The sequence below is a fragment of the Sturnira hondurensis genome, unplaced genomic scaffold, assembly GCF_014824575.4.
Source record: "Sturnira hondurensis isolate 20B ecotype Veracruz unplaced genomic scaffold, ASM1482457v3 Scaffold0000780, whole genome shotgun sequence".
Taxonomy (NCBI): domain Eukaryota; kingdom Metazoa; phylum Chordata; class Mammalia; order Chiroptera; family Phyllostomidae; genus Sturnira; species Sturnira hondurensis.
In genome coordinates this window covers 5,608,828-5,624,385 of record NW_028073411.1, presented here as the reverse complement: position 1 = coordinate 5,624,385, position 15,558 = coordinate 5,608,828, and the positions used below count along the sequence as shown (strand labels likewise).

Here is a 15,558-nt window from a genome sequence, read left to right as displayed (position 1 = left end):
AAACATTAATGATTCAAAAAATGAAAGCTGCCTACACTACCTGCTGCTCGTAACATTTCAGACTGGCGGAGGTGACTCCCAGAGCTGCTGCCGCCGCCAAAGCGAGGCTTCCCGCAGNGTGAGACACTAGGGACTCCGTAGCTGGAGTGATACAGGCCTTTATTAACCCACGCGCTGTCCAGTCCTTATGTGCAAAAGGGTATCATACGTTTTAGGATGACAGCAAACATTAATGATTCAAAAAATGAAAGCTGCCTACACTACCTGCTGCTCGTAACATTTCAGACTGGCGGAGGTGACTCCCAGAGCTGCTGCCGCCGCCAAAGCAAGGCTTCCAGCAGCTCACTGTCTCCCGCTCGACAGAGGAGCGGCGGGCCAGTCTCAGCCAACCGACAACTCAATCCCCAGATGGACAATTAGCCCGAGACCTCACCTCCTTAAGACAAAAATAAAAGGGCCCCTGTCCTAAATGGTTCTGACGCTTATTTAAAATGACTCCAGGAATTCCCAGGATTACAGTGAATCTGCTGTATTTCCATATAATCTAGTTTCTCAATCAACTCGTAGCAGCATCAGGAATAATACTTGAGGGGGAAATGGAACTACGGCTGCTGAGACCCACAGTGCCAGCCAGACAATCACCCGGACGACATGCCAGCTCCTCGAAGAAAACTGGGACTTTGAAGCCACTTATAACTCGGACTCAAAATAGCCACAGGACACACGAATTAGCCATTTCTATCCCACCTTCCAGAGAAATCACAACATAAGAACTGTTGCAATCCGCAAATCCGATCTGCCAAGGCAAGGAGGGCACACCAAGCCCCATTTGCAAACCCAGCAAAGAGTTAAGAATCCAGGGCATGCCTGGCTAGATAGGAAAAATGCACCCGCAGACAGCCTGGGCCAAATTATTTTCACTTTAGATGTGTATCGCTGCACCACATGGACATCTTATTTAATCAAATCACGTGTGACACTCGACCCTCCCCCTTACCCTACGTGCCCCCAGCCACCCAGAGGAAGCACTTGGAGTCCTTTGCCTGGTTCATTGTTAGCAGCTCAGATCCTCCATGCACTTCAATTCGGTTCCATCTCACCAGAGTCCAGAGAAAGTTTCACTTGTTTCCCAACTTGCCCAAACTTTCCGAGAACACTGCATTGTGTGGAATGCAAACATGCCAGGCCCTCACCTCCCCACCCCCCCGCTTGTCACTCTAGACTCCAGAGATTACGCGGAAACGGCTTGCTTTCTTTGCCCTGGTATGAATTGTAGCCAGCAGAGACTGTGGAATTGATGTATTGCCGTCTATTTTTACACGAGCAGCGAGCAGCTTCACACACAGTCCTGCATAAACTCTATTCTCTCTCCGGCTTCAGGCAGCTCTCCGTGGTACAGCGAGATTTAACCATTGGCTTCCCTGCCGCCGACGCAACTGGAAAACCTGGCACCTTACTTTTTTTTTTTTTTTTTTCTATTTGCCGGCCAAATCTTTCAACCACATGGAGGAGTTTTAAAGGAATCAGCTTCATTGTTTTGTGAGAAAAGCCATCTAAAAGAGCCCAGCAGGATTATTTAGGATTTTTGAGTTCTCTGTCTGATGAACACAGAGACGCGGGGGAAAAAAAAAATCCAGACTGGAGTCATAACTGACTCTATTTGAGAACATCCATTTTAATATTTTTATCTTCATCTTATTATAAATAGAAGTGGCATTTTTCCAACCAGGCCACTAAATACCACTGGAAAGACTTCAGCTTCTGATTCATATCAATATCTTAGAGCATAAATATCGTATATGAGTAGAAGCAGAGCCAAAGGCACATGGAAAGAGTTTCCAACTGCAACAGATACGGATGGACAGCAGCTCAGCTTTGCTTTGCTCGTGGCACCTCAGAGCCACCTTAAAATAGCAAACTTATTGGAGTTAAGATAAGATTAAGATTCCTTTCCAAAAGCTCCTGCCTGGGCTACTTTTCTACCTCCTCTCCTCGCCCAAGCCCTTCCCCCCTGACAGGAATAATTGCATCGCGAGGAAAGCTCCAGTCCTGGCTGCAGTGCCGAGCCCAGCCCCAGCTCACCTCGATGTCACTCCATACAGAGTCCTGGTTGCACATGTCCCACGCCATCCAGCTCCTGAATGACGCCAGTCAAGCTTTTTCAACTCCAATCCACAGTGACACTGAGCACACACTCATGCAGGCAACCAGCCCCTTACTGAGAGTGAACTGAAGGCACCTGTCTTACTACAGTCCCCAGTCACATGACAAAGCTATTAAAAAGTAGGCTGGGCTGTCACTCACCCAGCCTCCCTTCGCCTGTGCAGCTTTCTGCTCAAACTCGTGACGTCACTCAAAGGCAGCCCTCTGCCTCAGTGAAGCAACGCTTAAAAAAAAAAAAAAAAAAAAACGGAAAGAAGAAAGAAAGAAAGAAAGGAAACACTTGGACTTTGGGAGGCTTTGAGCATCACGCTGCGATGAAAGCCAGCTTTGAATGCCACAGACTCTAAACGGAGCTCTGGCCATATAATAACTAAAATCCCCTGCAATCTTTTTTTAATTTATTTTCCTTCTGAAACAAGCAAGTGGCAAAGCTCCCTATTTTGAGACAGAGTAACTATATTCTTAGCTCCAGTGGGTACTCCCTGAGGACTAGAAATTCTGAGACCTCCAAGTGGACTGACTCTTTAGCTCCGTTTGGGACTAAAGCAAGAGCTTATCACATGATGCATTTTTTATGAGACATTTTCTAACTGGAGAAGTGTCTGAAAGCAAAGAATAGGGCGTGCTTTTTTTTTTTTTTTTTGGTTTGTTTNCTATATTCTTAGCTCCAGTGGGTACTCCCTGAGGACTAGAAATTCTGAGACCTCCAAGTGGACTGACTCTTTAGCTCCGTTTGGGACTAAAGCAAGAGCTTATCACATGATGCATTTTTTATGAGACATTTTCTAACTGGAGAAGTGTCTGAAAGCAAAGAATAGGGCGTGCTTTTTTTTTTTTTTTTGGTTTGTTTAATCAACAAAACAGCCTGTATTTGTTAAGATACAAACAAACCCCTCCACCCAGAAACTGGCTCTCCCGGTGGTAAGTAGGGAATACTAGCCCCTAAAGCGTCACGGCAGACGGTTTTGCTCCATGTAAGAAGAACAGGCAACAAAATACCACCCTCTCGGGTCCCTTCTAAGTATTTCCACTCCTGTCCTGGTCTCCCAGAAAACAAGTGTTAGCAATGCAGCCCCTGCTGCTGTGCCCAGATCAGCCTAGTTTCTGGGCTGCTTTCTCTTTCATACATGTAGCATTTCCTCTTACCCTGCCCAAGGGTGCCTTTTTGAACAAACACTGGACTCTAGCCCCAGTGCCCTGGGTTGTGCAGTTTGCGTTCGAGATCAAGAATGTCCGTGGAATGAGGGAGAAAATACCAACATGCTACTAGCAGAAATACTCGTTTCTTGAACTTTTTAATTTTCTTTTTTTATTTTTCAGCATCTACCCTGAGACAGTGAGGGCTAATGCAGGTGCAACTGTTTCATGATGATACTACATATTGAATACATAACAAACCCAAGGTACCAGACACTACTGAAAAACGCTTTTCGTAACACTACAGTGGTCTGATTTAACCCTTCCAAGTTCCGGGGAAAGGTACATCTATTTGTGAACATAGAAGTTTTTATAAAATCTTAAACCCAGTATCCTTTTAAAATCAGCTCAATTATTTTCCTTGATAATAACTTATCTGAAAAAAATCCCCCAGGTCTATAAAAATTGTTAAAGCACCACCGACTCAAATTCCTATTCTTTTAAGGTTAATTTCATGTGTCCTCTACTGTTCCTCTCCTTGCGCATTAGGAAAAACGGTGATTTGCTCTAATACATATTCGAAATGAAAAGTTGCTTAAGTATTAAAGTGAAAGAAGGAAAAACCGAAAGGATCCCCCCAAATGACAGTCTGCTTCTTCTTTCAGACCACGAATATCATAAGAGATCTGTGTACTCCGATACCTGCAACAAGTTGCTAGTAAATTCCTGAATAATGTGATGAAAGTGACAGTTTGTCATTACTGGACGTAAAAAGATAGCCTAAAGCTTTGACATTTTAAGTCAGCTGAATACATTTTACTGGCACATTTTGCTTCTAACAAAAAGTGGAAAATTACTGTAGTTTTAATTTTCTAAATCAAGAAAGAACAGGAAAATACAACCTCGGGAAGGCTTTCATGCCTGCAATTAGTGGCATTGCTCTGCACTCCCCACCAGGAAACACTCATCTTCTTCAAAATTATATTCTGATTTAATGTAAAACTACAGTAAATTATTAAAATTCAGGGAAAAGGTCACTTGCTCTACCTTCCATACAGTCAACTGTGAAGTAATATTGGTCCCTTGACCTAGAAGAGTTGATGTTTATTCATGATTATCAAGAGGTCCCTGAGTTGTGATATTCTCTGATATTTTTCATTGTGTTCATCCAATGCTAGGCATCCGTGACACACTTGTTTGTTTTTTCAATCCTCCTCACACTTTTTAGAGAGGTTCTCTGCACTGAGGCATTTTGTATCGTTGTTTTGGATATTTTAACCCACTCACAGTTTGTTGTTGGGATTTTCTTATTTGTATTTTTGCCACCTGATTCCACTTTTTTATTAAATAAATCAGCACACCCAATGGAACTAGAGGTGTTTTTATATTTTTTCTCCTCACCATCACAAAGAGGGTTAGTTGGAGTGAAAACATGGATGTGACTTATAAACTATAGCATACTGTATTTTCCCCTCAATTTTCTTTTACTGTACGAACCAAAATATAAATAGATTCTTGGGACATTTTAGAGAATCCTCCACTATTTTTTAAAGTCTAAAAATTACAACTCTAAGGACAAGGCTATGGTAAAGGTCTTATAATTTGCTTCATTAGCTTTCCAGATTAAAATTTCTCTTCTGTCCAGTTTCTTTTTTCCCTTTCTTCAGGAGAACATAAATTCTTAGTTGCTCACCAACCTTGGTCCCTCCTGGCTTCCCAGGCAGTCTGTACCGCACCTTGTTTCTGCCTAGACTATTCTCTTCCTTCTTCTCTGCAGCCCTTCTTTTATCCCCTCCTCAACTCTGCCTCCAAGATTTCCAAACATTTCGTTTCAATCAACAAAGATCTATTGGAGCCTTACTGTGTCCACAGCAACGTATTCCAAGGACAGCCAAGAAGGCACATGACATGAACACAAGGGAGCTCACGATTTTAGGGGGAATGACAGCCCTACCCACGGAGAATAGTTCGATATGAAAACAAAAAGTGATCTTTCACTCAGTGTCCAGATTCCTCTTCTAAAAACACACCCTTTTTCAGGTACAAGGTCCTTTTACTAACCACAATCCACACTCACGTTGATCTCATTTTGTCTCAGCAGCAGAAAGAGGTATTTATTAACATCTGTTGAGTGCCCATAATGCTCCATATCTATACAGAACCTAGAATTCCTCCTGCTGGAATTTCTTCCTTCAGTGGTTCAGTTAACGTTTCCCAAGGCTCCTACCCTGATAACCACAGGAGACTCTATCCTTAGAGTTAATGACAAGAGAGAAAATAAACCTTCAAGAGAGTAATTTAATTTTATAACAAAAATATCTGACCAAGTATGTAACGTTTGTATTTTCTTCTCCACTCCTGCCCAAAATAATAGGTTTGCCTACCTTCTATATTTCAGACAACTGCCCACTTCTAGAACATAAACACAATCCAACCCAAATAGCTAGGATTCAAATACACAAGGAGACAACAGCAAAGACCACTGGTTCTGATGTTGTTATTGGGCACAGGTAAGAAGACAGAAGAGTAATTAGTATGCATATCTTTGTCCATTTTTAATAAGCTTTCAATAAATGATAAGAATGAGTTTAAGCTAAAACTTTTCAAGGAAGAGAAGCAGAGAAGAAACATATACAGCAGACCTTGTATGAGCTAGACATTAAAATTAGTACCCAATATACCACATCTCAGTTTAGTTCTCAAAACTCTCCAATCAAGATTACCTTTGTGTACCCACTTTGCAAATGAGAAAATTAAGAGGAAGAGTGTTGACAGCAGCTGAAAAGAGCATATAGATTCCTAAAAGCCCTTCTGGGAAGAACTAGAGTTTCAAACATAAAAATAATATTCATTCCCAATGCAAAGCATAGCAGAGACCCCGAAGCAACTTTATGTAACTGGAAACCAAGCTTCCCGGGAATACTCCCTGTCTAGAGCATTCTTTCAGAAAGGTAAGGGGTCTTCCCAGAATTGCTAATATTTCCAAAGTTAATCATTACTAACAGGCATTCGCTTGCTTGCTTTCAATACCTGGAGAACTTAATTGATCCCAATAACCCACATCATTTTCTGAGCACAGGGCCTGAGTCTCTGAGACACGTTTGAGCTGAGACTGCACAGGGCACAGAAAGTAGTGACCAGGCAGGATATTAACAAAAATCTCTAGTCGGGGGGCATTCTAAAATCAAATCTTACTTTACACAAAAGCACCCTTGGGGAAGCAAAAAGAGAGTCGTGGGAAGTGTTAATGCCTCCCAGCATCCATCTATCTATTTATTTTTCATAAACTAGAGGTGATAGACAACCTCAGTAACAATCTCTCATCTCCAATAAAACCTCCGGCAGACCAGCTCTATGCCAATGGGTCTGCCTGTATTTTAATGTGAATCTCAAAATCTGCTTTTGGCATTTTTCACATTAAAATAAAAATAATGTGAAAATTAATCCGAGTTGTACTCAATTGGACTAATCTAAACATAAAGCCAGCAGTATGCTTATTAGGCCCACAGATAAGAGATTTTTAAAAAGCATGGTTAAAATCTGATTTTGTCTGATGTTTAACTGCTGTATTTGTGCATCTATAGACATTTTCATTTACCTTAATTATTTCAGGTTATTTCATCTATAATGCAGTGAGTTATTGATTATTTAGACAAGCAACATTCAATAGGATTATTTAGCAAAGTTTCCTTACAAAAACTGAAAATAAAGCACATCACATTTTATTAAATTCGGTGCTATTTAAAAATTTAAAGTGCTACTAAACCTTAAAAACTTAGTCCATTTACTAAGAAAGATATTTTACCCTCCGGCTGAAGTTAGTGAGGTCCACCCGGAAAAACACTGAGGTACACAAATAATTACATTTAAAATAATACCTATTTGTCAAATAGTTCCCCCTGGTACTTATTTCTAGAGCTTGGGTCTTCATGAGTTTGAGTGATCTTGATTTTAGGGGAGAAAATGATCTTTTTCAACTAGTCTCAAAATGGAAGACTTAAATAAGTAAAGTTTTGTTTTTGTGTTTGTGTTTGTTTCAGTTTTTGTTTTCTAATCCCACCAAACAAGCCTTGGAAAGGTTTTGGTCATTTGCCTTTTCTTTCTGTTGCAGATAGATTTTTCCAGTGCTTTGATATTTGACTTTCACTCTAGCAGGGCCAGAATATATCCTAAAGACATAATGTGGAAAGAAAATAAACTCACAGTTTAAGAAGCAATTAGCTTAAGGTTTAGCTAAATCTTGTGGTGACATATAAAATCTTACTTTATGTTTGCTAGCCCAAATGGACACGGGATTTTGAAGCAGAATCCTTTACCCAGAGGACCATTTTTAAGGCTACCTCCACACTTACAGCTCAATCAACAATAAATGTTAAATGCTGCTGGTGGAGCTATATAAATGGGTATACAGTGTTCTAGAAGAAAAGCAGATAGTATGTATGAAACATGTTTAAAATGGGCATGCCTGTGAACCCAGAAATCCTAATTCTAAAAATTCATCTTTGAGAAATAACAAAGGGATGTGTGCAGAGATTCGGGGTGTGGGGGTTGCCGGTGCTACATTATTTCCCTTACTGAAAACTAGAGAGCAATGCAAATGCCCGACAATATTGACCTTTTTAGGTAAATTACAGAGAAGTATATTTACTCATACACATATACTCATTGAGTACGCCCCAAAATATCATTAAAACTGTTGTAAAACGATATAGTAGTATAATGAGAAAATCTTCAAAATATATTAAGATTTCAAGTTGTTTGAAGAAAGTATAACAAATTTACATATAAAAACATACACTCAGAAAGAAAGAAGAGGAAAGAAGATGAGACTAACAAGATGTTAGTAGTGGCTGATGACATTATAAGTAATATTTAATTTTCTTTGTGTTTATGTACCTTTCTGTAATTCTTAAATTTTCTCTGAGAAACTTATACATATCCTGTATTTAAAAGAAAGCCATTTTTCTCTACCTCAGTGAGTCCATCAGCTACTCCACTCAGGATGCAAGGCTCCTGAGCAACCCTGGAAGAAGCGCCTACCTGGAACTTAGAACCCCTCTGAGCCCTGAATTACGGGGAGAGGAGAAGTATCAACCTCTGTAGCTCACCTCTGAGATGGGCTTATGCCACTGACCCCCATAGGCCACCACCATCTAAACTTTGGTTCTCAACTTGAAATTTTATCAATGAAGTTAAGTAAACTTTCCATTAAAAAATGTAAGCATCCTTGGTGGAGTTAGGGGCATTTCAGTTAGGTACACAAAAGCATCTCTATCTGTGAGTCATATTTTTTTCTTCCCTTCTAGCATCTAATAAAGTTCACAAGCGTATGCCAAGGGGGTAGAAAATAGTAAGTGCTTTAAGAATGTCATGGTTAAACATTTCAGAAAATTTCCCAAGAAGGGATTTTATCGACTGGGGAAAAGGAAGGGCAGCCCAAAAATGCTCGGGGAAGAGCTGTGGGAGATGTCAGCCCTGCTGGGGATGACTGAAATTCACTGGGTAAGGAAAATGCAGTCCAAGTTTCAAGCCAGTGACTGGCGAGTGAACTTCTGGAACACAGTCTGTTCCTAAATGTGGAGCAACCTATATATATGCTGTCACATTGCAGCCCAGTTCTCAGGCAGAAAGCTCATTCTGGGCCCTCCAAACATCACATGAAAGGTGACCCCCCCCTCTCCTGCGGAAGGCTGGCTAGCGCCACAGGAAGACAGGCTTTACCATTAGCCTCTTCAAGTTAGTGATCCCACAGTTTCATGGGCTTTGCCTGCAAATCACTCTTCCTATGCTTGGGTGATCATTCTTTTGACCATTAAGACTTTTTGTAAGAAGACAGGTAATGAGGCTGGAACCAAGGCCAAGTTCATGGGATATATAAAGTGGTTACAGAGGCTCAACCTTCTTTGATAAGTAGAATAATTTTGTGGATCTTGATTCAGCACAAAAGAGAAGAAAAAGAATAGTAGGAAGAATATGGGTCCTCATGGGGGTGGGGCCCACAATTCCACTTTGGGCTACTTACTTAATGGTTCTGAGCCTCAGTTTCCTTGTCTGTCAAAGAAAACAGCCAGATTCAACTATATCTAAGATTGCTGCCAACTTTCACATGCAACACTGTGTCAGCCCTGACAGAGACAGGCCACTTGGGAAGACCACTTTGGGAAGGCTGAATCCAAAGGTTTCATTGTACACATAAGGCACTGGAAATCAGGAAGGAGGTTCAAGAAAGGTAATGGGTGCTCAACTCTGCCAAAAGGACCGACCTGCATCAGTCTCCACGAACTATGCCTACTTCCCTGCCTCACCATACCAGAACAAGATGACAAGAGAACTCACAAAATATGATACTTTCAGTGATGCAGGCTGGTGTGAGAAGACCAACCTCTACAGACCTGGGTTTCTTACACATCCCAAGTAGCTGCCCTGGAGAAACAGTAAGCTCTTATCTTGTGTATCATTCACGTTAGTAAGTGGTGCAAGTGATGTGTAAGACTAAGCCCTACTTGCACGATAAGGGCATAAAGCACACAACTAATAAGAGAATAACCATTTACTTATGCCTGCATATGGGTGCAATTTAGCATACTAAAATGTGATTTGGTTTTACAACAGGTAAGAAGTGTTACCCAGAGAGAGAAGATTTAGAAACAAGGATGGATCCCAAATTCAGGGTTCTGTAAATAGGAATAAGGTCTACAGCATCTAGGGAAATAAGAGCTTAAAGAGTTTTGCCTCCTACCACATCTGCCCCCCCTTAAATAAAAAGCTCATTATATTTGGTAAAATGAGACATTACCTCTTTTTGAATTTTAGAGGAATCATCTAAGTTATTACTGTAGGATGTGGAGGAAGGAAAGAAGGCCATATGCCAAAAATATGTTACCAAGGCATTCACAGCAACTGTATTAACCCAAGGTTGTATCACAGAATAGATGGTTGACATATCACTAGGAGTTACCGGATCTTCCTACTCGGCTCTTTTTCTTGTACATACAGCCCTATCTAGCCGCAGGGAGATTTGTGCTCCAGAGCCATCTAATACCACCCAGCTTCTCGACTTTCCTTTAGGGCCGAGTGAAGAGCTACGAGCACCTAAATTTCCTAACAGACAATTTGGAGAGGGAGGCCTGATGTAAGCAGAGTAACGCCAGGGAAATGACAGACTTCCGGACCTACTCCAACACCGGATGCTTGGGCAGCAGCCACTACCGTGACGTATTTAAGTTCACTTTTTCCTGCCACCAGGGAAACAAAAAACCTAACATAGTAAAAACTTGATTGCTATGCCTGCGAAACAATCCCCAGAGGACAGTTTATACGAGCTTCCCTTTTCAACAGGCCCCAAATTGTGTCCCTTTTTGAAGACCCCAGGTTGTACATTGGCCCAAGCAGCTGATCAGAAAGGATTCTTCCCCTACCGTTTTTCAAAACAAAAACCTCTGTCAACTCCTAAGGTGTAACTTTCTACCAGCTATCTTAGTAGATCCATTTCCACATAGGACACCTAAAAATAGGCCCCACCTAACCTTTTGTGAGGCCGTACAAAGCTGCTAATCGGGAACTCCAACTCAGCTCTCTCCTGTGGGTATTTTCAGAAGGTGCATAATATTTTCTATTATGTTATCCTGTGTTGAATATTGCATAAAAACACAGCCCAAGAGTGGTTTGCTGGGATGTATCTTGCATTGTAACCACTAAATTACCATATTTGAGATTTGTTATTTTGTTTCAAAGTGAATCAAAATGAAACTATGGCTAATAATGTTCTGGCAGGGAAATCAATTTAAATAATTAATGTTCGATAAACCTATTAATTCCACTTACAATGTTATGGTTGTAGAGAGTTTATACTTTAAAGTTACAGTCAAATACATCGATGAAAATGAATAAACATCTACTGTATATCAACATGTAGATAAACCCCACAAATAATGTGAAGCAAAAGAAGCCAGACACACCAACAAAAGCCCATGCCTGATTGTCCTAGTCTTTATACAAATAAGTACAGAGACAGATATATCTAACATATGCACCTGGAAGTCAGGATAGAGGCTGGCTCTGGTGGTGGCTGAGAGCCAGGGGCATGGTCTGGGGAACAGTATTCCAGAAAGTTAGTTTTGGTTTATTTCTTGCTGTTGGTGCTTCTTACATGGGTCATGATCAGTTAGTGAAAATTCGGAGAGCTACACCCTTATCATATATGCACTTCTCAGTATTCATAGTACACTCAGATCAAAATTCCGAAGTTCATAGCAAAGAGAAAGGAGTTTTCCCTATATTACAACATTTTAAAGTCTGCTACCTTTCTATTAAAAAATTCTTCATGTTCAGCTTATCTTCTTAAAGAAACCATGCAACCACACAAAGAGAAGTGGAGCAGGAATCAAAGGGCCCGCAGTCCAGGTTGGTTGATTTGACCTTGGACATGGCCATTTCAATGTTCTAGATCTAGTTTCTCTTCTGTCAAAGGTGGGATAGGATTCAGAGTTCTCTGAATGTATTTTAATACAAAGGAAAGGAAGGCAACTTCCAACTCTAAAACTTCAGTACTTTGCCCTTTGTCGAAAATTCGTTAGCAATAGGTGTCATTGACTTGGTTTGGAAACATAGTCCTCTTCCACGACATGTGGCCTTTGGGGACAGTCAGTGCACAGCTGTTGCTGAGACCCATCTGTGTGATCCAAAGCAAGTCACCTAAAGCATCTGAAGCTCAAATCCTTCTCTGCAAAAATGGCAATGTAAATACCTGTTTTACCTGGTTGGCATTAGGCTTAAATGAGATACAGCTGAGCCCGGTATTGTATATATTAAGTACTCAGTAACAACACCTGCTATTCACACACAAATACTTAAAACTCAATTTAACTCCAAGCAACAGTAGAGTAAATGCGTAAGCCTGCTTTCTGCCTGGCTTCCTCATGTCAGAAGAACATAAAGTATGTGATAAATAATTTTATTTTTTCTGAAATAAGGCAAGAAAAATAAATGTCATGAAATTAAAATAATAGGGTAAATAAATAAAAAAATAAGAACTGATGCAGGCACCGTGCAGAACCGACTTTCTTCTGAGGTCCTGCATGAAGCTGATGCTCAGGGGCACGCGCACATAGGAGCCTCACCTGAGCTGCCGTGGGCTGAGCGTCTAGGTTTCTCACACGTCAGGAAGAAACGTAAACCCACCCTGTGCTAGTCCCGACCTGGCTCTCCCTCCAAAGTGACCCGAAGCAGCAAGTGCAGAACACAGTTCTCAGTTCCACAGTGCTGGCCACAGAAGGTATTGGAGCCAAAAGCCTTTCAAGAGGTTCTCTGTTAAGAAACAGGACATCCACACGGTGCATGAAAACTGACAAGGGATCATGAGTTTGCAAATGCGAGGAGAATCACCGAGCGTCAAATTGTGTTTTAGAATGTGATGTTTATGGGGGAAGAATGAGAAACAAAGCAACAGGAGCAAAACAGTCAGTATGAAGTTGGTTTCGTCACCAGCGGCCTAGCAACTACATTGCCTTAGCATTCACGCTCTTCTCACAAATTTGTGATTAATCATACCATCACATTTTAAACCAACAAAATGGCATAAAGGATAGGTTATAGTTTGTCTTGGCTATTTAAGAAATTTTTTTTGCAAGTAATTTTTCTATGTAATGACACGCTGACAAGTTGGTTGGCATATAAGTTGAAAACTGTGCTGTCCGATAGGGCAGCTGCTACCCACCTGTGACTGCTGAACACTCAAAACGCATCTAGTCAACACTGAGATGTGCTATAAATGAAAAATGCACATGGGACTGCAAAACCTCAGCATGAAAAATCAAATTAAGTCATCGCACAAGTAATTTGTATTGATTACATGTTGGTATAATATTTGGGATACGTTGGGAAAAATAAGTACATTGTTAAAATTAAATTTACCTTTTCTAAATGTGGCAGCTAGAAAATTTAAGTTCCGTGAGTCATCTGTATAATCATCCAATTTGATAGTTCTGGTTGAAAGTTTGGCGCTTACCCTCAACTAAGTGGTATTGTGCATGCAGATTAAAAACCGAATTACAGAATCAGGAAATTTCAGGGGGAAAAGACAAGGGTATTAGAGCAGGGCCTTAGCAATGCACAACTCCAGGGGGCACCCCTTTCATCCCAGTCCGTGAAAAGTGATCCTTGGAAGCTTTACCGTGTTCGGTTTGTGCAGCCCTGTATTAAAAGCTGTATGACCCACCCTCCCTCTACAGGAATCAGGAATCCCTTCCAGAACATCCCTGATGCAACCCCATACATCTTGTCAACACCTTCCACACATTTTCCAAACATATACATAGTAATGAGATGCAAATTTATAAAGTGAGGTTCACCCGGTCCTCCAGATGAAGAGGGCAGAAAATAGAGCTGATCCTGTTATAAAACCCTAATGGAATGCAAAAGAAAGCCAGAGTAACACAGAGCGTGCAGAGCCTGAGATACGTACGGGGATGCCACGTCCTTGGAAGGGCTGTTCTCAGCCTGGAGACTAGAGGCATTTTTCAGGGGGTAACTTACATTCCCTTTAATTACAAAGTGCACCCGCCTCTCTCTTCCAAGGGAGAAAAGCCTGTTGTTGCCTCTATAATGTAGCTTTAGTTTTTGATGCCAGAAATGATTCAGTAAACACAGTTATGTTATGGTGTACTATTTCTTGTTCAGCACTCAAATTAATCTCAAGGCAGTGCTGGCATTAATTCAATTTGACGCCTGGACTTAGGATTTCACATAGGTGCCTTCATCTAATCCTTCTTCACGACTAATAAAATCTTAATTCATGGTAATATATTTATTTCTAGTTCAGTTCATGTTCAGGAGTGCAGTGCTGTACAGAAAACTAATTAATATCAATCATATATTACAACACTTTTAATGGTTCAGAGGAAAAATCTTACACTGGGGGAAAGGTTAGGTGAATCGGGGGGTCTTAGCCTACTCCACTGACTCTTCTTTTAGGGTTTGAGAAAAAGATACCAAACATCACGGCAAATACTACATCGCCGGTGTGCATCATGGGATGGCTGGGAATTCAAAACGATGGCGCTGATCCCTGATAGCTCATTGATCTGATGTGGCCCAAGAATATAATTTACATCCTCAGAGACTCTGTTTTCCACCTGTTTTGTCTAACCACAGAATTCGCAAGTTGGTAAAGATATTCAAATTCAGATGCATGGCACTATGAAAATAATGAACAGCTTCACTAATTTAGCAAGCTTTCTGCAGTTGTTGGCAACAATTTTATCTTTTGGTTTCATTTTGGTTTTTAGTGGTTCTTATTTTTATTTTTAAATGATAGTTGACATAATATTATATTAGGTTCAGGTGCACAGATTGGACACATATATCTAATGAAATGATCACCGTAGTAAGACTAGCAACCATCTGTCACCATACATAGTTACTGCAATAGTGACTATATTTCCTATGCTGTCTATTATTGTATATCCTCGTGACTTATTTTATAACAGGCAGTTTGCACTTCTTAATCCCCTTCACCTTTTTCGCCCATCTATTTTTATGTAATGTTTGCGTAACATTGGTAGTATCATATTTCCTGGGACTGGACATATAGTCAGTGTGATAGTTCAAGCCTCAGTCCCCTAACTATGATGTAAATGGTGCCCCCTAGACTTAGGCAATGCCGTGACCCCCACATTTCCTCAAAGAAGTTTGTTTCAAAGGCCTAATTCTCCACTAGGCACAAAGAACTGGAGCAGTGCGTTACACAACTATTTGAAAATCTTAAATAATAATAATAATAATAATAATAATGTGTTAAGTCCCTTGAAATGCATGGTCATAATATCCAGTTTTGCCAAATTAAGCATTAGGCATTTCAAGCACTCTGTAACAATTTCTCCACACTGACAATGCTATCCGGAAAAAAAAAGATAGGCACATACTATTTTTAGAAAACCTTCAAATCTGCAATGTGTTTTTTAAAAATCCTGATCATTAGCAGTAAAACAAAAGCCAGAATACCAGCAACATACCAGCTTCCGGGTACAGAGATAATGCCTCTTAATACTCACTTTCCAAACCAGATCCATGGACGCGAACCTCCGAGATACAGCTCATTCATTTTAATGCAGTGTGAATACTTGTGTGCAAGTTGAGGGAACACTCACGATGGGGGCTTCCACAGGCTACTCTTTAATTCACTAGGGCATGGTGACGTGGGAGGGCACCTGGAAGTCACTAGTCAATGAACTCCACCATAGGACTCAAATCTGAAACCCA

The 15,558-nt window shown here is 40.7% G+C and overlaps 1 protein-coding gene across 4 annotated transcripts in view; it reads right to left on the bottom strand.

Annotated features, from left to right (window-relative positions):
• Nucleotides 1-15,439, bottom strand: part of PPARGC1A (PPARG coactivator 1 alpha) — a 111,868-nt gene extending 96,429 nt beyond the window's left edge. Inside the window, exon 1 of one of the 4 annotated variants that reach the window (XM_037044946.1) lies at nt 15,351-15,439. In XM_037044946.1, the coding sequence (XP_036900841.1) occupies nt 15,351-15,368 (18 nt within the window). In that variant the 5' untranslated portion in view covers nt 15,369-15,439. Of the gene's footprint in view, nt 1-997; nt 1,060-1,100; nt 1,675-2,082; nt 2,255-15,350 lie in introns of those variants that run through there. The other 3 variants (XM_037044937.1, XM_037044952.1, XM_037044962.1) reach the window with 3 other exon arrangements.
• Between the last annotated feature and the right edge of the window lie 119 nt (nt 15,440-15,558).